This window comes from Lytechinus pictus, chromosome 1 (assembly GCF_037042905.1).
Source record: "Lytechinus pictus isolate F3 Inbred chromosome 1, Lp3.0, whole genome shotgun sequence".
Lineage (NCBI taxonomy): Eukaryota > Metazoa > Echinodermata > Echinoidea > Temnopleuroida > Toxopneustidae > Lytechinus > Lytechinus pictus.
In genome coordinates, this window is record NC_087245.1 from 36,458,409 (window position 1) to 36,485,750 (window position 27,342).

General features: G+C 38.5%; 2 protein-coding genes across 2 annotated transcripts; both read left to right on the plus strand.

Moving 5' to 3' along the window:
• The first annotated feature begins 1,822 nt into the window (after positions 1-1,822).
• On the plus strand, positions 1,823-5,761 carry LOC129265556 (uncharacterized protein K02A2.6-like). Its single transcript, XM_054903539.2, has one exon. It carries the CDS (start codon positions 1,823-1,825, stop codon positions 5,759-5,761), a length of 3,939 nt encoding a protein of 1,312 aa, XP_054759514.2.
• A 16,502-nt stretch (positions 5,762-22,263) lies between these two features.
• On the plus strand, positions 22,264-27,044 carry LOC135154686 (uncharacterized). The gene is made up of 2 exons (XM_064101712.1): positions 22,264-24,137; positions 24,184-27,044. Exon 2 carries the CDS (start codon positions 25,959-25,961, stop codon positions 26,976-26,978), a length of 1,020 nt encoding a protein of 339 aa, XP_063957782.1. The 5' UTR covers positions 22,264-24,137; positions 24,184-25,958; the 3' UTR covers positions 26,979-27,044.
• The last annotated feature ends 298 nt before the right edge of the window (positions 27,045-27,342 follow it).

Genomic DNA, 27,342 nt, shown 5'->3' on the forward strand with positions numbered 1-27,342 from the left:
GCATTATGTGGAAGTCAAATTTAACTAAACTTCGTATGGTTGATCTTTTAAACTTTATTTCTAATAGATTTAATGCTTTCTAGCAAAATCTCTCTTGATTCCATATTTTGTTTTGGTGATACTCACAAAATTGAATATATTGGTTTGACTTACATTACATCAACGTAAGCGTTGTAAAATTTTGGTCATTTTAACAGAAATCTCCATTACATTAGGGCTGGGTTTTTTAACGTTTTATTGCCTTGATCAGGAAGTGTAATATTTTGTTAGGGCACAGAACATTATTTGCTCACCCATGCTAGATTTACCCCCAATGTTTGTTTGATTTTGATATTTGATAGTTTTTTAATTATGCAGGCCAAAACAAAAAAAAATCACCAAGATCGGGCAATGAGTTTAATATTGTACCATGTTTTTTTTTCTCAAATGATGCTAATGATGATGAAGATAGTGATGATGATGATGATGAGGAGGAGGATGATGATGAGGATGATGCTGCTGCTGATGATACTGCTGAAGATAATAATGATAATATAATGGTGGTGGTGGTGGTGATGATGGTAGTGGTGGTGGTGGTGACGATGATGATGATGGTGAATATGTCGATGATATGATGATGATCATCATGATGGTGGTAGTGGTGGTGATGTCGATGATATGATAATGATGATGATGGTGATGGTAATGAGGTCGACGATATGATGATGATGATTATGATGATTGATGGCGACGATGATGATGATGATGATGATGTCGATGATATGATAATGATGACAATGATGATGTCGATAGTGCTTATGGTGATGATGATCACGATGATGATGATGATGATGATGAGATGATCATGATGATGATGAATTGGAGGAGGAGGAGGATGTTGATAATGATGGTAATGCTGCTGCTACTCGTGGTGATACGCCACATATAATATCTGTTTGAAAGCAGAAGGCGCAGATCTCTCCAAAAACATAAGGAAACTAAATGAACCGTATATGGAAAGGTAAAAAGACAAGATATTGCCCCCTCCTATATAGTGACACGACCTGTCCCCCCCCCCACGTTTTCCTTCGCTTATACTCAACACATCTGCTCCTGCTACTAATCGTTTACAAGATATCAACCGCCAAATAATTGTCAAACTTGACTTTGCAAAAGAAAATCCCTGAAAAAAAAAATCGTTCACATTTTGTTTATGTACATTTATCGACCATTCCCCCCAGAACACCTGACGACCGACCGTATTTTTTGTTGCTCGTTATGATCAAATAATCAATTACAATCGAGCATGCCGACATATATCGTAATCTCTTTGTATAGCAAAGCATTAAGAATGATTCGACATTCTGACTATAACACAGCCATGCGATTCTCAACAAGTTATTGGGATCTAATCACATTGACTGGGAAATGGAATGTCTTTGAAGATTCATTATCTTTCTGGATCACATAATTACCGACGCCTGGAGCTATTTTACTATTTCTCCGATTTTTTTATTTTATTCAGTTTCTTGAGGGGGGTAGCAATAAAGTGTAAACTTAGCCCTTTGACTTCAAAACCCAGCTGGAGGAATATTATCTACCTTTGATTAAGAATTTAATTTGATTATAACATTCAGTATTATAAATTTTAAAGAGACATTGTTGTGTATACAGTCTGAATGAAGACTAGTGCGAGGAGACCCGAGATAGGGTGCACAAGGAAATCGTGTAGTAAAATGGATGCCGATTAAAGTAACGTTTGTGTTGGAATTTGCAGAGTGAATTCTTGTCTTATTTAGACCTCTACTGTAGTTATGGACTGGTATTGAACATTGGCGACGATATGGCGAATTTGCAACCCCCGCCATACTTTTTACCTACTCCAGGCACTCCTGCTATGCCATGGAAACAATGGAAAGGACTCTTTGACGTGTATCTCGTTGCATCGGCTGCCAACAAATTTAACGAGGACCGTCGCCGTGCCTTGCTACTCCACTGCCTCGGAGCGGAGGGCCAGCGGGTGTTTCATACATTACCATCTACCTCATCGGGGACCTCTTCTGCTATTGCTGGGTCATCTACAGAAACCGGTGCTGGTGAGTCTTGTTCATATGCAGAAGCCATAGACAGACTAGATAATCATTTTCTACCAACGGTTAATGTTGTTGCTGAACGTTACCGTTTCCGACAGAGAGGCCAGATGCCAGACGAGCCTGTGGAAACATATGTTTGTGCACTCCGGTCTCTGTCACTTACCTGTGCGTTTGGTGATCTTCGAGATGAGTTCATTCGGGATCAACTGGTGGAGAAGACCAACTCAGAGCGAATTCGGGAAAGGCTTCTGATCGAGCCGTCTCTTACTCTTCAGTCTGCTATGACAATTGCACGTCAGATGGAATCTGCGTCACGAGAGACTCGAGCACTGAATACACCTGCAGATAGTGTGAACGCAGTGAAGTTTAAGCCAAAGCGTAGACAGAAACAGTCTGGTGCGTGGAAACAGTCAACTGCCAGTCAACCTGAACAGAAAACTGTAACTTGTTATCGTTGCGGTGATAAGAGGCACAAAGCTAATGATGTCTCTTGTAAAGCTAGAGAAGCAACTTGCAATTCATGTGGGAAAAAGGGACATTTTGCTAAAGTGTGTAGGTCCCGACAGCAAGCTGTTCATCAAATTTCTTCAGAACAGTCTCAACTACATAACGTTGAGGTTTTGACTATTCACCCATCCAAGGATGCAATCTTGTTTCCAGTTACGGTGAACGGATCAGTGAAGCTTGACTTGTTATTTGATACAGGGTCTCGCGTGTCAATCATTCCTCTTGACATTTTTGACAAACATTTTACTCGGAAAGCTCTTCTGCCACCACGAGCTAATTGTATTCTCACTACTTACCTCACAGATGAACAAATTCCAGTGGTTGGGATGTTCAAGGCCAATATTTCTCATGGTGACCTTACAGTCATGTGCGAATTCTTCGTTGCTACAAAAGGAAGCTGTCTCATGGGACGTGATCTCATGAAGTTGTTACATGTGCTACCACAGCTGCCAGACGAGGTTAATGCAGTGAACTCAGAGATTTGTGGTGAATTCAACGAGCTCTTCAGTGACCATGTTGGACTTGCAAAGGGTTACGTGCATCGTGTGAAGACGAAACAGGACGTGCCGCCAGTACAACACAAGCTGCGACGCCTACCTTTTGCAGTTAGAGACAAAGTGTCGACAGAGTTACAGCGTTTGGTTAAAGCTGATATCATTGAACCAGTAGAATCAAGTGAATGGATTTCCTCATTAGTCGTCGTGAATAAGAAGAATGGGGACATCCGCCTGTGTGTCGATTTGCGAGATGTGAACAGAGCGATAGTTGAGGATAAATATCCACTGCCTCACATAGAAGAACTGTTGAGTGAGATGCGAGGAGCAACTGTATTCAGCACTTTAGATCTCAAAAGTGCATACCATCAGCTTCTTCTTCATGAGGATTCGCGTCATCTCACAACTTTCATTACGCATGAAGGACTCTTTCAGTTCAAGCGTGTCTGCTTTGGACTTTCTTCGGCTCCTTCAGCATTCCAGAAGCTTATGTCGTCTATTCTAGCTGGACTTTCTGGTGTCCAGTGCTACCTTGACGACATCATCATCTACGGTGATACTCTATCAACCCATGACACAAATCTTCGGGCAGTTCTACAACGGCTACAGAGTGTAGGACTTACACTGAACTTACAGAAGTGCCAGTTCAACCTGAAGGAGATCAGTTATCTAGGGCATGTTATCTCTGCCAAAGGCGTTCAACCTAATGAAGATAACGTTGCTGCAATACGAGATGCTCCGGTTCCTGAGGATGCTGCAACACTCCGATCATTCTTGGGACTGGCTTCGTATTACGCAAAGTTCATTCCAAATTTCTCCAGCGTAACTGCACCACTACGAGAGTTGACCAAGAAGGACGTTTCGTTCGTGTGGTCTACTGCTGCTGCCGAATCATTTGCTACAGTCAAAGATCAGATCCTACATTGTTCGACGTTGCATCTTTTCGATCCAGATCTACCAGTAGTTATTTCAACTGACGCATCAGAATACGGGTTAGGAGCTGTCCTTATGCAGATGAAGGATGGAAAGGAGGTTCCTATCTCTTACGCTTCCCGTACGCTCACTAAAGCTGAGAAAAACTATTCGGTGGGCGAGAAAGAAGCTCTCGCATGTGTATGGGCTTGTGAAAAGTGGTTCCAGTACGTGTGGGGCCGCCATTTTGTTCTCCGCACAGATCATCAATCTCTTACTACATTGTTGTCAACGAAGGGGACAGGACGTCAGTCTATGAGGATCGCTCGATGGGCTACGCGTTTGCTACGATTCAACTACACCGTCGAGTACATTCCAGGTCTACAGAATCATGCTGCTGATGCATTATCGCGATTACCACAGCCAACGCCTTCAGTCTTTGAAGATGATGATCATGAAGTTGTGATCCAGAGCATATTCGCGGAAGTTACAATATCAAAAGCCGAGTTACAACAAGCAACGGCTTCTGATTCAATTCTACAACGTGTGATTGAGAAGATATTACATGGTTGGTCAAAAGAATCAAGCAAAGATAGTTCACTGAAAGCATATTACATGATTCGCGATGAGCTTACAATCATTGATGATTGCGTGTTTCGTGGTAATAGAGTTGTCATTCCCAAATCACTTCAAGCAATCTTGATTACAAATGCGCACTCCGCACACCAAGGAATAGTGCGTACCAAGCAACGCTTACGTGATATTTATTGGTGGTCATGTATGGATAGGATGGTAGAGGATGCTATTCATAATTGTAGTTTGTGTCAATCAAGTGATAAGGTTTCAAATACTCGTAATACTCCCTTACAGAGTGTTCCTCTTCCTGATGGACCTTGGAAGAAAATAGGTATTGACATAACAGGTCCATTCAATACTACACAACCTTCATACAAATATGCCATTGTAGCCATAGATTATTACTCCAAATGGCCAGAGGTTGCTTTTGTTTCTGAAGTGACTACACATTCAGTCATTACATTTCTTACACAAGTGTTCGCTAGGGAAGGTATTCCTTCTGAAGTTGTTACTGACAATGGTGTTCAATTTGTATCTAGTGAATTTGAAGATTTCCTAAAGAAGCTAGGTATTTCACATTCCAAAGCATCACTGTACTACCCGCGTTCAAATGGTGAGGTTGAACGTTGGAATAGGGTGTTGAAGCAAACGCTTCAAATTGCAACAATGCAAGGTAAACCATGGAAGGAAGCAGTCCTTGAATTGCTTATGGCATACCGCGCTACCCCTCATCAGACCACTGGTACAACTCCAGCAGAGTTGTTACATGGTCGACCCATGGTCACGCCATTACATATTCATGATGCTAATGATGGCAATAGGCGTGCCGGGGAGGATACTGAAATGCGAAGGCGTGTTGGTGCAAAGCAAAAGAAAGCACGCGAGTACGCTGACAAAACTAGGGGTGCTTCCATTCCAAAGTTTAGCATTGGTGATAAGGTTAGAGTGAAAAGAGTCAAGAAAAAGAACAATTCATGGTTTGAGGCACCACAGAAAATTGTAGCCAAAAAGGGTTTGTACACATTTGTCTTGGAAGACGGACGTATTTGGAATGCCTCAAAACTGACATTGTTCAGGGATAGTGGTCATGTTGATCAGAGAAAATCAAACACAGCTAGTGAACAGACTGGAAGTCATAATGAAAGACCTAAACGTGACAAAAAAGTACCAGTCTGGACATATGATTATGTTTCTCATTGAATCTTGGTAATTAGGCCTGAAAAAGAAATTATTTTCATGACAGAAGGGCGTAAATTGTTTTCAGGGTTCATTGATTAAAGAATAGGTATATTTTATGTTTGTTCAAATTATGCTTCAAGGGTTTAAAAAAAAAAAAAAAAAAAAAAAAAAGAAGGAAAGATATTGAACTTCATGGAAATTGTTATACATGAAAAAAACAAAACAAATGAAAAATCAACAATTTGTGTTATTTTCATTGCAAGTTGAAAGTGATTATTATGTGGTGTACTGTTTTATACAGGTAAAGAAACTTGAAACAGTTGTTTTAAAATTCCTTAATACAACTTACACAGGTTAAACACTTGCATATGCATATAAAAACAATATATTTAATAAAGTTACCAGGTAAAGAGAAGAAACTCATATTTAAAATAATTGCACTGTACACATCGGTTTTCAAGATACAAAATATTTATTATGCAACCAGGATACATATGCAAACAATACAGAGTTATGTTTTGAAATACAATGTACATAATGTTACAAACTGATTTCAGTATAAGGTTATTTTTTCAAAACACATGTATATGCTAGAAGGTATATTTATACTTCTATTTGCCATTAGTGTTATTTGATCATTTGAAAATTGATACGATACCCTATTTCAAGTAGAGGGGAGATGTTGTGTATACAGTCTGAATGAAGACTAGTGCGAGGAGACCCGAGATAGGGTGCACAAGGAAATCGTGTAGTAAAATGGATGCCGATTAAAGTAACGTTTGTGTTGGAATTTGCAGAGTGAATTCTTGTCTTATTTAGACCTCTACTGTAGTTATGGACTGGTATTGAACAGACATGTAGCTTCGGTAGCTTCAACAGATGAAAAGCTCCGCAATGGTGAAGTACTTGTTCTGAGGAAGAAGACGGATGTGATTTACATAAGTGAAGACGCCCTAAACTTTATTTTTAAGTAGATAAATTTATATATCAAAAGATGGATAAAGAAGAAATGGAGAGTGACAGACAGGCTGACAGGAACATGTACACAGACATATCGGGGGACAGTTAGGCCTACGATGCGAGAAAGAGAAAGTGATAGAAAACATTAAAGACGGAGAAGAATCTGAACAACATTTGTAAACGAACAACAATATGCAACAAACCGAATAATTCTAACACTTATACACCCTTAAGAAGATGGTGGAAAATTATCCTTCGCGCCCTTTTTTTTCTCTCTCTTCTAAAGACTCTCGATCGCGTATCTAATTTCTATTTATTATCAGTCAATGATATCAAAAGGTTCTGCCGACAAAATAGATATGAAAAGAAATTCCTCTCGCCCAACTGCTCCTTTGATCTTGCATGGGAATCGCGTGTTCTTGTGCTGAAAAACATAATATACGACTCAAATTCATGAAATCGGGAGCATGTGTTCTTAACATAAGACAACAAAGCTAGAATGACGAGGGAATTTCAAGCGATTAAAGGAAGTCCATGGAGTGGACAAATTGAATACTACTTTCAGCTAGTTTTCCAGACACTAGTTCTACAAATTAAAAGTAAGTAAGTACAAAGAGAATCTGTTTGACAAGTCAGAAAATAGTGAGAGATGAAAGAAAAGAATGATCAAATAAATTATATATTGAATTTAAAAACGAAAGGAAGAAACTCCATAAAATCATTCGGAAAAAAATCATGAACACAGATAAATGATATTGTTCAATGCTCAATTAAACAAATAAAAAAAAGGGATTAAAGAATCACCGAGAACAATGCAAGAAACACTCGAAATATTACTAAGAAATAAAGTATAAAGTTTAAAATAATTCCCATATACAAAAAAAAAACCTTTGCCAAATTGCTAACTACCACCCATTTCATTATTTAGTAGCATATCCCAAATACTTGAACCCCCCCCCCCCCCCCCCCCCCGTTTACAAACGACTATATAGTCTTTTCGGGTCACAAATAAATTATCAAATCCGAATAAAAATGGTTTTGGGAAACTAACTCAACTGACTATATATGCATTCTTACAATTTTACGACGAAATAACTATATGATGGCCCTAAAGGTTCATCGCAAATAGACCAAATCACGTTTATAGACGACGAAATTCACGACGTCGCCCATTCCGTCGTGAATTTCGTCGCGAATTTGTTTTGCCTGCTTGGGCGGTCCTCGTACAAGCGCCAGAAGACTACTACGATTTTGAGTCGAACACGTGAATGTTGGCATGGGCTAATAAAGAAACGAGACATATCGATCTAGCCTACTGGTAGTCTTCAACAACTTACTTAGAATTATATAATCTAGGCGATGGCAGCCTTATATCTAACAAATCTACATACTTATTCCACTTTGTACAAAAGGATCATAATTAGAAGTTAAAACCTAACATTTTCACAGAAAGCATGGTTAGAAGTCTCGGCAAGAGTTCTATATGCACGCACGTACCGTCCAAGCATGAAAGCAAAACAAATTCACGACGAAATTCGCGACGCTTTGAATTTCGTCGTTTCGTCGTCAATATTCGCGATTTGGTCTATTTTCGATGTCCCTTCAGGGCCACCATAAATACAATAACATATTCAATTTCCAAAAAGAGCACACCGTTAACTTGAGGTTTTCATGGATCTATCGAAGGTATTCGATACCCTCGATCATCATATTCTATTGTGTAAATTAAAGACATATGGAATCAGAGGGATTGTTTTATCATGGTTCAATGATTACTCATACAACAGAAGTCAATATGTTACACTGTAACAGGTATTTACTTAAATCAAATTCATTCATTTCATTCATTCATTTATTTATTCATTTTTCCAACAAATTTTACAATGCAATAATAACAATATATAAAACATAACATCAGACAATATAGATGACATAAATATTCAAATAAACCAAATATATAAAATATACACTTGATACAGAAGATAATATTTTCAATTTGATAATAATATTATGCAAGATACATGAGATATGTTGGAAAAATGGAGTGGCCCACTAAAAAGCAAGCTTGTAGAGGGTGGACCACTCAAAAAGAAAAAAAAGTATAACGTAACACTTAGATCTATATGGACCGAAAAAAGCAGCAATACAAATTATGTTTAGAAACCGCCTTAATGTTCTTAAAGTACTTATAACTTTGGCAGTTTTGAGTAAAATTTATTTGTTTTCTTTGCAGCCATTTTACTCAAGTAAATTAAGTTACACCGACTTAATTCATTCAAGTAAACAATCAGACACTGCAATGTTTGAAAAAAAATGGAGGGGACTTTCTAAGCAAGAAAGTTCACTACTCGTCCAACTTTCAATGGCAACAAATAAAACGGTGCCAGGTAAAATGGCAGAGGTAATAATGGCAGAGGTAAAAATGGTAGAGGTAAAAATGGTAGAGGTAAAATGGCAGAGGTAATAATGGCAGAGGTAAAAATGGTAGAGGTAAAATGGTAGAGGTAATAATGGCAGAGGTAAAAATGGTAGAGGTAAAATGGCAGAGGTAATAATGGCAGAGGTAAAAATGGTAGAGGTAAAAATGGTAGAGGTAAAAATGGTAGAGGTAATAATGGCAGAGGTAAAAATGGTAGAGGTAATAATGGCAGAGGTAAAAATGGTAGAGGTAATAATGGCAGAGGTAAAAATGGTAGAGGTAAAAATTGTAGAGGTAAAAATGGCAGAGGTAAAAATTGTAGACGTAAAAATGGTAGAGGTAAAAATGGCAGAGGTAAAAATGGCAGAGGTAATAATGGCAGAGGTAAAAATGGTAGTGGTTCAAATGACAGCGGCAAAAATGACAGAGGTATAAATGGCCAGTCTTAAACCCCATGCAAAAAAAATCAAAAAGCCCCTGGACCACCGCTGCTTCGACAGCTTTGCCCGGGCGGTGATTAAACGTTGCACAAACTTTGGTGGAGCGGCAGTACGCGTTTTACGAGCGGACACGGTATTGCTGGAATGGTCTCGGGTGTTAAAGCAGCGATCCATTCATCCATAGATGAACTTTGGTTTGGCGTTGGTATGGAGGTGTTGGAGCCGGACCAGCATTTGGCTATAGATACGAAGAGAAATGGACCATTTGGAATCTATCAAAGAGATCCGTTCAGCTCCGAAGTCAAAAGCGGTATGCCGCTAAACCAATTTTTAAACTCCCGCCGAGCCAACGCTCGCATGCGCAGAACGCTGCTCTATCAACGCTCTTGTCATCGCTAAACAAACGCTCGCTACCGTTAAACCAACGCTAAAGCAACGCCGACTTCAGCGGTGCACCGCTAAGGCAACGCCCGTGTTTTGATTTCTTTTCTCCCATTTTGTGCGCGGTGACGAGCGTTGTCAAAATTCGGCCCCCTCTCCCTACCGTTCAAGGAACGCTTCAACAAAGTTGGTTGGTTCATGGACGGTACATGTTCCCATCTATTTTTTACTATCTACTTTATACCATACAGAGTCTTATCTTTTTTATACATTATTGAACAAATCAAGAGAATCATATTCACTTTTTGAAAGAACATTTATAGAAAAAAAGAAAGAATTATTTTGTTCATATAACCATGTGTATAAAAAGATTTCCTGTCATTCTTGTAACGAAATAAATTATAGCTAAAGACGTTCTTTACACATTAGCATGTTTATACATGTTATTCCTAGAATTGAAATAATAACACATCATGAATTGATCGCAAATAAAAAAGAAAATGTATTCAATATTCGTTCAACAGAATAATGCAAATTTAAAGTACAATAAACAAAATTATGACCTACCATTGTAAAGCTTAATCTTCTCTTCCATCCCATATAATTTACATATATTTGCGCACGAGTTAGTTAAAGGACAAGTCCACCCCGACAAAAAGTTGATTTGGATAAAAAGAGAAAAATCCAACAAGTACAACACTAAAAGTTTCATAAAAATCGGATGTAAAATAAGAAAGTTATGACATTTTAAAGTTTTTCTTAATTTCACAAAACAGTTATATTTACATCCTTGTCGGTATGCAAATGAGGAGACTGATGACATCACTCACTCACTATTTATTTTGTATTTTATTATATGAAATATTCAAATTTTCTCCCAGTTGTCGTGTTGAACGATTAATTCCTCCCTGAACAAGTGCAATTAGCATTGTTAATAGTAATGGTTCAATCAAGATGGTCCTTATTGTCAAATCTGTAAAATATGAAATATTGTATAATTCAAACAATAAAAAACAAAAGAAATAGTGAGTGATGGACATCATCTACTGTCTCGTTTGCATGTCAATGAGATGTGCATATAACTGTTTTGTGAAAAATAAGCAGAATTTTAAAATGTCAACTTTCTTATTTTACATCCGATTTTGAAATTTTTTTCAGCATTATGCTTGTTTGATTTTTCTCTATTAATTCAAATCCACATTTTTCTGGGGTGGACTTGACCATTAAAAACAATTTTAAGAATTAATGATACTAAAAAGTAAATTGAAGAGGGGTTGCTGGTTTGTCAAAAAAAAAGTGGACAAGCCATAAAAAGAAAGATTTTTACTCCGAAAGAAGATGATTTTGGATGATATTTGGAGGTTCGCATGATAGTATAAACAATCGCAGAAGTGGTTTACGGTACACACCTGGAAGGATGTGGATAGGGATAGAAGTGAAATAGAAAGGCAAGAAAGTGGAGGTTGGGAAGGAGAGTATTCTTTTTTGAATGAGTGTACTGTGGTAGTTCAAAGCAGGGGCCGTGTAAGCGGGGGGGGGGGGGGGGGGGGGCTTCAGCCCCCTACTTTTTTTTTCTAAAACCGTGTACAAAAACGTAAAAATGACCATATGATTGTTATTTTTTTACATAATCAGCCCCCCTCCCACTTTTGGCTCAGCCCCCCCCCCCCCCCACTTTGAAAGGAGTGTAAAGCTGAGTAGTAGGCAGGGTGAGAGGCTTGGGTAGAAGGCTGGTTGAGGTGAGAGAGGCTTGAATAGATGAGAGGAGGCTGACTTGAATCAGCGAATGGAGCTGTATCGAGCGGCATACAGGAGAGAAGACTCGATGTTTCGGGCAGGTTGACTTTCCGTCTTCAGCAGCCCCATGAAGACGGAAATATATAAGAAATAAAGTGGAGAGCAAATTTGAAAAAGGGTGTTTTGGGGCAAAAGTTGCAATAAGAAAATTTAAAAGTTATTAGGCATTATGTTTATCATATAATATTTATTATTTCTTAAATATTCTCTCTTCTTATACCTATTTAAAGTAATTTTTTTTTCTTTGGTTCAATTTACAGTGACAAGGTAAATAAGAACATGCAAAAAAAAGCACACATCAAAATTACCGAAATCACGGCGAGGGTGATTGGGGGGGGGGGGGGGCATGCCCATACTAAAAATCCTGCTACGTGTAAAATGTATTTTGAAAACATCATTTGTTATAATTGATAATATTTGAGGCAGTGAGGTTGCCGGACTTCTTGTTTTTCTCTCGCTGTAGGGTGGTACTTTAGCAATTCCATCTAATGTTGAAGAGAGGGAGAGAGAGAGAGAGAGAGGGGGGGGGGTTTATAAATTTAATGTACCGTTGTCATTCCCTATGGGGGGCATGTGGAATGTCCATGAACGAACAAGATGTCCTGCCTGCAACGGCAGTACCCCCTTCTCCCCCCTCTCTCTATAAAAAAAGAAGAAACACAAAAGTAAAAGAAAAAATATAAAAATAATGAAATAGGTAAACAGAGTAGTTTTAATTTTCGTGGTTTACACCACTGAATTCTCAAGTTTAATGACCTTATAGACGCGATACATATTTCACGAGTTTGTAAAAAAAATAAAAATAAAAATGAATAAAGATAAACAAATAAATAAATTAAAGAGACACACACACCCCATATGGCAAAATAAAAAGCTTATAGGTGTTTCTGAATCGTTTTTTAATTGTGTGGAGGAATATTTCCTTTTCTTTGTCCATGACCCCTTAATATTAAACGCTAACCTCTCTTTATGTTTCGGGGGCAGGATTTACGTGCGACATAAAATACGTTGAGTACACCGTTGATATGGCGTAAAATGTAACAAGAGCGAAATCACATTAAATGAATTGTGTTAGGGATTGTATGTAGAGCCTGCGATCCTGCATGTAAACAGCAATGCATCATAGTGCTGATTACAATATTTCCATGAACGATAGGTAATATTTTTCGGCATTCCGACGACTTTGATCAAATAGATAAACTATATATAATTAAGCAAGCAAAGAATATTTATTGAAAGTGCAAAGTGTTTAGCAAGTAATGTTTTTATTTGAATGATTGTTGTTGTTTTCGTTTCCAAATTGGGTTCTGCAGTAAATTCGAAACACAGAATGACACTTCTTATGTTGATATTTAATTTGGCGATGGAACTCATCCTTCGAGTTCCCCATTTTGGAATTACGCCATCTACGACGAAGTGTGAATTCAACGCGAACACAAAAGAGGGCCAAATAAGGGAAGACATTAATTTTCGAGCAAAATGAAAAGTCAGATATGAGCCTTACACAGTACACACATACATTTTGGCATCTTCACGAAGCATTTCCATACACGCCCAAAGGTCTTTACGATATAAAATATTAAAGAGTAGTTATGCTCTCTTAGTTATTTAGGCTAATCATTAAAAAGGAAATTCGAGATTAAAAGATATTGCATGAGACGAAAAAAAAAATCGACAAAGAATATTTGAGAAAGTATATCCAGTACGTGTGAAGTCGGTCTTGCTTAACCAGTAAGGTGCACATCATGTAAAATAAAATGCAGGAGACTTCTCAGAAAAGGGGTTCTTAGAGGGTTCTACGTTTTTCTGTATTTGAAACTTTTAAAGGTCAAGTCCACCTCAGAAAAGTGTCGATTTGAATCAATAAAGAAAAATCAGACAAGCATAATGCTGAAAATTTCATCAAAATCGGGTGTAAAGTAAGAAAGTTATGACATTTTGAAGTTTCGCTTATTTTTCACAAAATAGTTGTATACACAACTTAGTCACATGCAAATGAGAGAATTGATGATGTCCCTCACACGCTATTTTTTTTGTATCGTTTGAATTACACAATATTTCAATTTTTACCGATTTGAAAATAAGGACCAACTTGACTGAACCATGAAATGTTAAAAATTGGTAATTACACATCTTCAGCGAGAATTAATACTTTGTTTAACAGGACAAATAGAAATAAATATTTCATATTTCATATAATAAAATACAAAAGAAATAGTAAATGAGCGATGTCATCAGTTCCCTCATGAACTACATTGGCTACCTGTTTCTGATAGAATACATTATCGAATACTTGTTCAAACCTATAAATCTCTGTCAACCATATACTACCTTCTTACATTTCTTCGTTATTTCAGCAACAAAGATCTACATACTCTCTTCGTTCTGCAGCTGCTCCTTCCTATATGTCATTCCAAAATCCAGAAAACAGGCCGGTTTCAACTCCTTTCAATCTCTTGCCCCCCGTCTTTGGAACAAACTCCCTCCATCTCTTCGCAATCTCTCTTCTCTTGACCTCTTCAAAAAACATCTCAAAACACACTTATATAACCATAAACCTTAACTTGTCTAATGCAATCAACAGCGCTTTGTATCCTCTGGAAAAAGCGCTATATAAATCCAATTATTATTATTATTATTATTACCGACCGGGATGTGCATAATGCACATCTCGGTCGGTATAATGAGCAACAGTGCATAACTGTTTTGTGAAATCAAGCGAAACTTTAAAAATGTCATGACTTTCTTATTTTACATCCGATTTTGGTGATTTTTTTCAGCATTGTGCTTGTTGAATTTTTCTCTTTTTATTCGAATGCTCTTTTAGTTGGGGTGGACTTGTCCTTTAAAGGTTCCCTAAACGTTTCTAAATTACCTTAAACATCCACTTTGGAAAATTTTTAAAGGTTCTTTATAAAAACAGTTAATGTTTTTGAGCACGTAAGGAACCCTTTGGGAACCTTTCTCTCGAGGGTTCAATTTCGCACCCCTTTCTAAGAGTGTGGACCTACACTTAGATGTTGATAGGAGGGGGAGGGGCGAAATAGGTTGCGCCCCTAAAAATCATTTTTTTTACGTGACAGACCTCTTTCTTTCCTTTTTGCTGTTAATTTCTTTACCTTTATAGGGAGGGGGGGGGGCGCGCGCTCTGTTTTGGAAAGTAATATCATGCATTTTTGTGAGGAAATGAATGAAGAAGTTGACCAACATTTTCTCCCATTCAGTCCAGAGGGGCGATCATACCATAGAGGTGGATAATCCAACTCTATAGATCATACATTGTGGAGGTGCCGTGGCCGAGTGGTCTAAGGCGCCTGGCTATACATGGAAAGTCCGGGGTTCGATCCCCGGCACTTATGCCCGTGAGCAAGGCATTTAATCTACAATGCTCTTTTATCCTGCTTTCAAATAAATGGAAATGCTATATGCATTATTGGTAACTAGGTGTGCACTTGTTTGTTAAAAAAAGAAAAAGAAAATACAGGTGTCGCCGGTGTAGCGGCGGATTCGGTTCCACCGGCGGATACCGTATCCGCCGGCAGATATCGTTCTAAATGGCCGATATCGTTTTTAATAGGAACCATATCCGCCGGGTTTGCGCGGCTTGAAGTTTGCAGATTTGGTTCCTCGGCGGATTTGGTTCTATTGAGGCTGTTCACACCGCAAGGGGGGACCGTGGGCGGACCGTGGATCGCGCTATCGTAGCGCGATCCACGGTCCGCCCATTGGCATTCGCCGGATTCACACCGCAGTGAGATAGCGCGGTCTATCGTAGCACCCCTTTTTTTGAGAGGTCCTGTTGCCATGACGCATTACTTACTATATTTCTATTTTCACGATGTTCCGACGCGTTTTACTCCATAAAATTAGGAGTGTTGAGTTGTACCGATTCAGATTCAGATCGCACCAAAATAGAATGAGTATAAAATTCCCCGCGTGTAGATGACTTCCGGCGTGCTATCGTAGCTCGGGTTCACACCGGCAGAGATAGCGCGATCTAGCGCGCGCTAGACCGCGCTATCTCTCGTGGACCACCCCCAAGAGGTGCTCCAGTGGCACGCCGTTTTGGCTCGCCGTGGCTCGCTGTTGGGCGGACCGAAACGACGTTGTACCTTCCACACCGCAGAGATAGCGCGATCTAGCGCGCGCTAGATCGCGCTATCTCTGCCGGTCTGAACAGGCTCAATGACTATACGTGTAATTCAGACAACCTCGGCAGCGCGCGCATGCGCGGCTCTGGCAATGTCGATCGTAATTGGGGGGGGGGGGGGATTTTCGTCCGCCTTTAGTGAATTTTTATTCAGGGGCGGATCCATACAGCGTTCGACATAGGGCTCGATGGGGGTGAGGATTAATAGGAGAAATAATGTCTCGATATTTCATGTATTACATAGACCTGGCACATACGCCAAAACTTTGCTATTTATTATGTTTTTTTTTTGAATTTGTATACTATTTTCTGTCCGCAGTATGCATCGATCTCTTCAACTGTGCTTTTTCACACCAATGTTAGTGTCAGTTTGCCAGACTGTTTGGCGAAAATGTGCACCCCCATACAGTGCGTATAAAAAAAACGGGACAGTTTTGAAAAGTCTGTAAAAAATTGTTTCAAATTATGATATCTATATTTTGATGTTAATAGATGCTCTGAAATCTTATCTTTGAAATGCCATTTAAAAAAAAACTGTTCATGCTTGAGCGAACACGGGACGTTTTTGTTGGGGGTTCAAAGAGAGGCTTGCGCCAAAATGGCAGAAATTAGAAATTTGATGATCAGACTTTTTGCTAATCAGCAGGCTTCCTTTTTACCTTTTCATTATCTTCGCCATGATTTTCGAATTATGCTGTCAAATTTTATTTACAAATGTATTTATATACTTGAATTATTTTGTTTTTTCATTAAAACTTCTTTAACCTTTGAATTTTCCTTCATAAGTAAGAAAAGAAGACTTTTGTCAACCCAAGGAAGAAGATTTGCGTTATTAATCATGTTAATTGGGAGAACTTGTAGTTATTCAAATCGTATTTTATTAGGTGAAAAAAATTACGTTATGGTACCTTTATAATAGAAAAACATGAATCCTATTTTCAAGGGGTCATTGATTCCTTGACCAAGTTTAATTAAGTGCTTGACAGGGCAAACAGGAAAGGATTCATGTCTTTCAATGGCAATGTATTGAGTAAATTTTGAAGGAGCTAGATATGGCAGATCGGATAAAATGTATTTAAATAGTTGTGAGCGAGCAAGCAAAAAATTCCACTTTTTTAAATATCCAATTCTGTGATAGATTTTGACAAAATATTTACAAAATAAATCATATTTCACTTTCTATCTTTCCTTGTATTCCCTTTCCACTTTTTTATTGGGGGGGGGGGGGGGTAACACCCCGAGCCCCCACCCATCTGTATGCCACTGTTCAAAAGCACCATAACCTTTGTAGCACACAATGGAAGGATTAAAAAATACACGCTTTCCCATACTTCGGTTTAAACATTTTGTTTTTGCTTATAGAATGAATATTGAAAGCTAAAAGAGAACATATTAAAAAGAAACAACAGAACAATTCAGGCAAATAAACAGATTCGAAAATGAATTTTAACAGCATAATTCGAAAATTATGTCAAAGATAATTAAAAGGTTAAAAGGAAGTCTGCTAAATAGCAAGAAGTCCGATCATCATATTTATCATGTTATGCCATTTTGGCGCAATATTCCTTTTTAACCCTAAACAAAAACATTCCGTGTTCGCTCAAGCATGAACAAAACTATTTTTTTAATGGCATTTGAAAGATGAGACCTCAGAGCACCTATTAACACCAATATATACAGATGTCATAATTTGAAGAAAAAAAAATTTATAGACTTTTCAAATCTGTCCCGTTTTTTCGATACGCACTGTATAGGCATATTGGTTTTTGAAACTACAAATGTTTAGAAAAATTTCAACAAATTAAAACTTCATATTTCTAAATAAATGATGCAAATAAGTGTATGAAAATATGTTTTGCTGTTAACTCATATTATTGCTTGTAGAATGCTAATTTTGGTTGAAAACATAAATTTGACATTTTTAACAAAAAAAAAAAAAAAAGAATGTCAAAACATGATTTATTTCTTATGTAGTTTATTGTAGGCCAATTTTTAATTTATCATGTATTTTTTTTTTCTTTTTTTTCTTCAATATTTTTGTTAAGGAATCTGAACTTGGGGACCGGAAGTTCACCCTGACAAAAGTTAGATACGCCACGTATCGTATGCTCCTCAATTTACCTCTCAGTCATCTAATTTTAAGATCAATATGGGATCTTTAGTGAAATATAATTTCTCCTTTATATCTTATGTTTCTCTTACTATACCCCCTTCTGGTTTTTCATCTCTTTATTTTTTGCCTTTCTTTTCTCCCTGCTTATTTCGCCCCTTTTGCCTCTTCTCCAGTTTCCTAACATTTCTGGCACATTATGAATATATCTGGGGCGTATACGCGTGGGTGATATAGCACCAAAAAGGGAGAAATAGAAAGAGGAGGGAAGGGAGAAAAAAAATATACGAGAAACTGTGGAGGAAATGATAATAATACATAGGAATTTCGCAAATCAAGAATTTCATTTGCAGTGATCATTATCTATACTTCCCTTAGAAAACTTATTACAAAATCCTGCCATTGTTTGCCTTTATTTAATACTCTGTATCAATCATAATTGATACATATTGTATCCAATTCATCCCTAAAATTGTGATAAGAAGGATTTAATAGGTATAAAATAAATTAAAAATGCATGTTATTTTTTATTACAAGACGTATTTTTTTTATAAACAGTGCACACCTATATAGTTACCACTAATGCATATAGCATTTCCATTTATTTGAAAGCAAGATAAAAGAGCGTTGCAGATTAAATGCCTCCAGGCTCACGGGCATATAGGTACTAGGTGCCGCGGCCGGGATCAAACCCCGGACTTTCTATGTATAGCCAGGCCGCCTATAGACCACTCGGCCACGGCACCTCCACGTATGTGAGTGAAGGATATCGCGATAGCGCAAGAACTATATCTTCCGAAGAGAGTGGTCTTTTTTGGTACTGAATCCGCCGGAGTAGAACACGATCCGCCGGCGGATTTGGTGCCTAGAACAGTATCTGCCAGGCGCAGGATCCGCCGGTACACCGGCAGAAATAAATAAGGTAGGTCAAATATTTATAAAGAGCGCCATCTATATCCGGCGAGGGCCGGGAGAAGGGAGGAGGAGGAAATATGGAGAGAGAGAGGAGAGCTGGAGGTGACGGAGAAGAAGAGTGGTTCATGGAAAGAAAATGAGGATATAAAGAAAATCAGGCAGAAGAGGAACTAAGAACACTTGTATTATTTTATTAATTCATATCCTTTTTTTTTATCAGTTTAGTTTATTAACTCGATCACCCATCTAGAAAAAACTGGCAAGAATAACAATGGACATGTAATTCTAAAACATGCAAGGGACATTATAGAGATTTTGATATTTGTTGTTTAGTTACAGGCATATCCCGACTTGAGCACCTGCTGCTTTCTTGGTTTTTTTATGCCTTCTTCCCTATACATAAATTAGAAATTATATTTACATTCATTGTTATATTGCTATATTATTGATTTGTTTATTTTGTATGAAATTGGATGTAACCTTTGTAATGTCAATCGGAAGAAAATAATAAATTTTTACTTGAATTGAACCACGGAACGGTTTTTAAAGTTGGGGACTGACCATGCAAAAATCACAATCAGATATACGTTTTTGTACACGGTTTTTTGAAAAAAGTTGGGGGAGGGCAGGGGCCGCGGAACGGTTTTCAAAGTGGGGGGGGGGGGCTGACAATGCAAAAAATCACAATCATATGGCCATTTTTACTTTTTTGTACATGGTTTTGGAAAAAAGTGGGGGCGCTGAAGCCCCCTCAGCCCCTCCGCTTCTGCGGCCCCTGGAGGGGGTGGGGGGGGGGCTGAAGCCCACCCCTTCCCCGTTGCCCCTGATTAACTATCTACAACAAGCACATGTGCCTTATGTAAATTCATATATCATTACCCTTAAAAAGGGGTAAACATAATATTCATAATCACATACAATAACTTCTTATTACTCAACCTAATTTGGGGGCCCATCTTTCAAAGACTTGCGATTGATCCATAACTCTGATCCGATCAATCGCAACTATGGAAAGCCAGCAAAGTCAACATACAAAATGCATGTTTGCTAATAAAAATTCTAGATATAAATGTATATCCATAAATTCATTGATTTCTTGACAGTTCGGTGTGTTCTTCTTTGTTTACAAAGGACATTTTGCACATTTCCTGTAGAAAAACTTATGACACTGATGGATTTCCATAGAGTTACTCTTTCCTGTGTAAGACGGAGCCCAAGAGTTGCTTAACAAAATTTGACTTGTTTTGATAAGGCTATATGCCTGTAAGTGGTTCAGTAAGGAGAAGGCCCATTTTATAAACATTAGGTTGTTTCTATAAAAGAGGGTTAAAAAAACCTGGACACAACGACACAGTACATGTATTATTTAAACATCTAACTTGACGTTGGGCATCACAATATTATTGAGATTATAGGGCCCCGTCTTACAAAGAGTTACAATCGATCCGATCAATCGTAGATATGGACGGCCAGCAACGTCAACATCTATTGTGTATGTTTGTTCAACATATTTTCTAGCTATGATGTATATTCATAAGTTTTCTTGAAAATGCACTGTGCTTCTCTTTGTTTACAAAGCCAAGGACATTATGCAAATTTCCTGAACAAAAAAATTATGACGCTGATGGATTTCCACAGAGTCAAAATAGATTGGACCAATCGTTACTCTTGAGACGGTACGGGGCCCAACAAGCAGTGAGTTGGTGACGAAGGATGCTGGCTGGTGGATCCTCACGCTCGTGTGCGACATTCGATTCATTTCTCACGTAAAATAATTAGATGACTTCTTTGATATACACCCAAACTTCTTTCTCCTACCTGGAAAACTGGGCACCTAAATTCGCTTTCAACCTGTTCAACTGAAACACCAGCCGATGTCGTACTAGTTTTAGTTATTGCACCGAGCTCCAACGTCTACCTTCATTCAGCTCGCGGCCGCCGTCGTTTACGGGCTGAACATCTTGTAAATTGGCCTCACCTCATCAGTGATCATTCGGTGTGTGTTTTCATCGGTCTATTGTAAACGGCCAGGTACTTTTTGACAAGCATCGAGGTGTCACTTTTATGATCACAACTTCTTTAGATCAGAAGGTAAATATCATTATGTAACCAGATACAAATAGTGCTATCAATCATAGTATGACAAAATTTCACTTTTGACTTGTCTCGTGAAATGATCTTGTGGTTTTTAGCAACGGAGTGTTGATCCCTGTATTGTATCTGATATTGATAAGATGCAATTGCAATTTAGCATTTTTTGGTAATACCAAATAGGAATTTTATCTACGTTATTTTATTTTGTATGCAGTCCTACTTGTCTACATTGCAGACATGTTATCTTATTAATCATACATAGATCTAGGACCATTTTTTGTGTATTCTGTCTTATTTCATATGAATGAATGCTGCCTAATTTAAATAAATGACAATCATGCCACATATCGACTGGGTGCATGATCATTGATCTAGTGTTATTTTGGTAAGATACACTAGCTGTAATACATCACAAGTTACAGTTAATCATTTAACAGGTTGCTCTAGCTCTTGCAGTGTAGAAGGCTTGTAAATGTCAATGCATGCATGACTCGCATTATTTAGAAGCATTTAAGCCTCCATTGTGAATGACAATTGTAAAATATCAGCAATTCCTTTTTCATGTTCTTGATATTGTGAAGAAATACCCCCAAAATTTTTCAAAATTCTCTTTTAATATTTTCTATTTAGATCTGTGCTTACTTTCAGCCAGAATTAATTATCCAAAATCTATCCAAAATTCCACTTTAATACAACGCCACCACTCACAGCTGTTGTTTGTTTTGAATCTTGAATGAACGTAGTAAAATCAGCTGAGTGTGTTTACTACAGCAGTCAATGAGCATAGTAACGGAGGCAGATTGTGCTATTTTTAGAACCACAGCAATACATAGGATTTAGTACGTGGGACAAGGTTAGGTTAATGGCGTGCACGGTGATGCACGGAGCGAGTTTTCTCGATAAATTGTCACTTACCTTGTAAATGTCTTTTAGGTGAGGAGCTTGATGCTCTATTTTTCCCTTTTATGATAAAATGATGTCTTTAATGATCCTATTTTAGTCACTAGAAGTGATTATTCCCTACCGGAAATGGTACATTCTGTATTTCGTCTTTCGCGGGTGATGACGTCACAAACTTTTGGCCAATCACGTAAGCGGGCAAATCAAGTTTTTGTCAGGCGATAGGGGCCCGATGGCTAGGGGTATAAAAGGGGCAGAGGGTGAAAATTTCTTCACTTTGCATCTTTGAGAGTATTTGTCTAGAGAGAACTCCAAGCCAGTCTTCCAGTTGAAAGTACTTGTAAGCGTTTGACCTTAGCAAGAATCGTGAGTGGAATATTTCTTTAAACTTCTTAAGGTTATATAATATCCCCCCCCCCTTTTCTATAAAAAGGAATTTCTAATTAAATTTGTGAGAACTGGAATTTCGAAGTTCTTTATAGAAATTTTAGGCTTGATGCCCGATCGATGAGATGAATATTTTTATGTCTGCCCTTAACGTTGGTCTTACTCTTAGAGATATTACTTGATTGCTGATTTTATTTTGTATGTGGTACACAACAGAATTTAAGGAGAGTTTTGTTTTGTTTTTCCCTCTTTCTCAATTGATAAACGCAGAAGTATGAAACATCGTAACGTTAAGGAAATTGGGGTAACTTAGGGACAAAAGTGCAAGGGTACCTCGTAGTTATGTAGTCTTTAGTTTGAGTTTGTTTTGTACCTCGTAGTTGCCTATAAATCTAGGCTTAAGTCTTTTACGTCTTGACAGATGAATATTTAGATGTTATTTCATGATGTGTCTATGGAAATGTTGTAGGCCTAGACTGTTTTAAGTCAGAGAATGTGGATGTAGGCCTAGATTTTATTGTATTGTGCATGGAAGAATATGAATTCCCCCCCCCCCCTTCCTTCGACGAAGTTGGCTGGCGTTGTACAGAGAGGTCGAGGGCAGCTCGAACTCAGTACGGTAGATTGACGGCGGCAGAAATGAGAGGTTCGACAAGTGACAATCCTGAGTAAGGAACGTCATCGTGCACCGGTACTCTCAGTACTCTGTACTTCTCATCGTGCATCGCGTACTCTCAGTACTCTGTACTTCTCATCGTGCACCGGTACTCTCAGTACTCTGTACTTCTCATCGTGCACCGGTACTCTCAGTACTCTGTACTTGTCATCGTGCATCGCGTACTCTCGGTACTCTGTACTTCTCATCGTGCACCGGTACTCTAGTCTCAGTACTCTGTACTTCTCATCGTGCATCGCGTACTCAGTACTCCACACCAGTGAACACTGGGCACCGTCTACCAAACCCCTGTCCATCTGAGATGACTTCATAGCTGCTTTCTTACATTCAATCCCGGTTAGGGAACGAATTTAAGCAGTCTTCACCATGTTTTCTTCAGTATTTCTGACATTCAATCCCGGATAGGGAACGAATTTAAGCAGTCTTCACCACGTTTGCTTCGATGTTTCTTCAATTCTTCGACAGCATGGAACCTCTTGACTCTTACCCCCCCCCCCCCTCTCTCATCCTTCCAAGTTATTCATGCACACATACAATTATTAATAACTTGTATTTTGGTAGTGTATTAATTCTTATAAAGTTATTTCTAAATACTTAACCAGAACATTTACATGGTTCTAATGCAAGGAGTTAGAATGGTTGGAATGTTAAGTTTTATGTCTTGTTATGGACCAGGTTGAACATAGGAAGTTGTTGGTATAAAAAGGACTTTGTTAGTCTAATATTTGGGAGATAAAATCTCGAGGCCAGATATTACTAGGAGTTAGTGGCAGGAAATAGGCCGGGGTGGAGAGACCTTGGAATGGCCATTGAAGTGGCGCGATGGGTTGGAAACAGGAAAGTTTAGGATTATGTTATAGTTAGGAGAAAAGGTTTGATATCTAGATGCAGGCATTAGATATGTTAAGCAAAGTGATGGTGTAGAAACAAAGACACCTTTATACCAACTTGGAATGTTGTTCGGAAGACCGTAGAGAATATAGAATAGGCCTACTCGCAGCAAGGTTATGGAAATGATGAAGTTAGATGGAAATATTTACAAAGTTCACACTTTTACTGAACACAAATCAAACAGACTATGTTGTAGAATTTAAGATAGTTTATTCGAAGAGTGACGAAGCAGAAATTTCTCGTCATTTATTTACAGCGTAGGTTTATTAAATGTTCGGTGAACATTTAATTATTTTTATTAAGACGTCAGCCATGTAACCTAGGACGGTGAACATTTAATTATTTGTATTAAGACGTCAGCCATGTAACCTAGGACTTAGTTTTAAGCATGTAAATATGTCAATTACTGTATAGAAACATCTGATAAAAATGCCACTTTTACTATTCATGAATTTACAAGAGTTTGAATTGTTAAAGTTATTGTTGTTAATAAATGTTTTACATCGGGTATAACTCGACTTGATGGTTTCCAAATGAGAAATTACTTAGACCTGGTTTAGTTGCACGAATGTCTGATTAGATCGAGTAGTGACCAGTGGTCGTTGATGTGAATCATGGAATTGTAGTAAATAGTCTTAAGTCTTAGTAATTTATAGATAGAGTGTTCGTATATTTCGAACAAACGTCCCCGTCATCGACCCTCGACTTAATTACCATGCTATCCGTGAGACAGAATGTCGTTAGAGAGAAGTCTGAATGAACATGATGTATGCTGGGCATCTGTGGTTTGCTACTGGAAATGTTCTTGGATGGCCGATTGATGTGCTTGTTGTGTGCTCGAGATTGTTATGAGTGATTGAAGTGCTGTTGTTGTATTGACCGAAGTTACAACGAGCGACCACTGTGCATGTGCAAATGGCTAATCAATGTGCACATCGTAACATGTGTCAACTCTTTGTAATTTGGTTGTGTGTACAATGTTGTGTGCATACTGAACATGTGAATGTTCGAAGTGAGTGAAGTAGATTGATTGATTGTTGAGCTTGACCAGTCATGAATAGTTTAGCTAATTAGTAGGGATGATCAGTTGACTATTACAGTTGACTTACCAGATAAATTCTTGATTGTTGTGATGCTGGTCTTGGGAACGAGAGTGGAGAAGGAGTCAAATGTTTGGTCAGTCAGCTGAACTTGGGTCTCCGGTCGTGTATGCATGATTGTGGAGTGCAGAGCTTATGTGTGTAATGTCGTGCACGTGCGACTGATTGAGGAGATCGAGCATGAGTCATGCCCTTCCCAGTCCTCACCCCCCCCCCCCCCCCTTGTCTACCCAGTATGAGTCCCAGCTATTGTTACGTCATGTTAGATTTCTGTATAGGTTGTCTGGATTTCCCCGGAACAACCAAGGGCTCATACCCCTAGAAAAGTATGTGGTGGCAGCATTTTACCTTTTGTTAGGAGGGTCTCACGTTACATTTTCTGGTGGCAGCGGTGGGATTAAGCTCTATCTGTTATCAAACATTATTTATAGTAATTAAGCTAAAGAAGGATTGTGTACTTGAAGTAAAAGTTGATTATTTGTCAGAATTTGTTTTGAAATCAGAATTTATCTGAGGAAGTTGTTGATAAGAATGAGTTTGCTTGGTATGGAGTAAAGGAAGTTGGAATTTTGAAGCTGATGTTATGGGTCTGAATTGACAAGGTTAGAGTTGCTACTTGGAAAACAGTAAGAGTCTGTTTGTCTGGAGTTAGTAGAGTTGAGTGTCTGAAGTCAAGTTTGGTCTTGTAAATCAGTTCAAGTGGATATGTGCTTCATAAACCAGGCATAAGTTAAAAAAAAAAAAAAAAAAAATCTTAGAGTAAGAGTGGCATCTTTCGTAGTAGGAAATAACTTAGTTAATTCATAACGAAATGTATTTTAAGTAGTAACGTTGATAACAATTAAACTCGAAAGAGTAATCAAACATTTGTAAGAGGTACCCTTGTTAAAAAAAAATTATTGTTAATTCAAAAATTAAACAAACACAAATGTGTAACAAAAGCTTCCTGGCAATTTTTCTGAATTCAAAAGAAACTGAACAAAAATTGCAAGCTTAGAATGGAAGGTGAGCAAGAAAACATTACTGGTGGTGGTGATAGGTCACACTGGACGGTGGTCAGTGACGATCCAGAAATCGCAGTAGGAGAATCAGGAGATGTTCAGCAGAATTCTGGACACGTTTACACGCCACAAGGATTCAGAGATAACCCTCTTTACGTTCAGAGCACACAAACCACTGAAGTGAAGCAGAATGAATCAGGATTCCGTAAAGATGTCTTGCCGGAGAAATTTGGTGGAAAGACGCCATGGGGTGATTACAAGCGTCATTTCGAGGTTTGCATGAACTTGAATCGATGGTCTGACTATGAAGCAGGGCAATTTCTGGCAACAAGGCTTCAAGGTTCTGCGTTGAAGATCCTGAATAATTTCCCTGCTGGAAGGCGCATCTCATACCGAGAACTTGTATCACAGCTGGAGAGTAGATTTGGTCCTGGAGAACAAGCAGAAAATTTCCTCCTGGAGTTACGTGTGCGACGTAGACACAAGGATGAGACGCTTCAGGAACTTGGGCAGGCAATCAGAGACCTGACGTGTTTGGCCTACCCAGAGCTAAGCAGTGAAGCTCGACAGCGACTGGCAAGGGGACATTTCTCCGATGCGATTGACGACCCGGAGATTAGGGCTGGAATTTTCAGGGCCCATCCACAGACGCTTGATGACGCCATCCAAGCTGGTCTTGCAACAGAGTCATTCCTTAGGGCCGAGAAATCAAGAGATCGAAATAGACTTCCCCGTCACGTCCGTGCAGTGGATTCTGTTCAACCAGTACCTATGGACGAGAAAACAAGAAAGGAAATTGAGGAGTTGAAGATGAACATGAAACGGCTAAGTACATTGATTGAGGATATGGCTATCAATCACCAACCAAACAGAAACTATAAAGCGTGTTTCAACTGCAATCAAGTGGGACATTTTGCAAGGGAGTGCCCACAGACCAATGCAAGACAGGGAAACGACAGCCGGTCTTTCCGAGGGGCCACGGCCAGGCCGAGTTTCAGACAGGGTCCACGAGTTTAAGCTCACACAAGAATCAGCATACAGTTATTTGCACCATTACCGAGACTGATCAGAGTATGTTTGTGACAGGAGTTGTTAAGAATGAAACATTGCTGCTATTAATCGACACTGGGTCAACAGTTACTATACTATCTAACAAGGCATATTGCAAAATGAAGGAATTCAATATGCTAGATGATGTGAATGTAAAATTGTTGCAAGCTGACGGGACACCCATTGAAGTATTTGGAAAAGCATGGATCATAATCACGATTGGGACACTATCTCATAGGATGGAGGCTGTTATAGCAGATATCAAACATGATGGCATCCTGGGATTGGATTTTCTGAGTAGTAGGAGGGTGAAAATCGACTGTGAACAAAA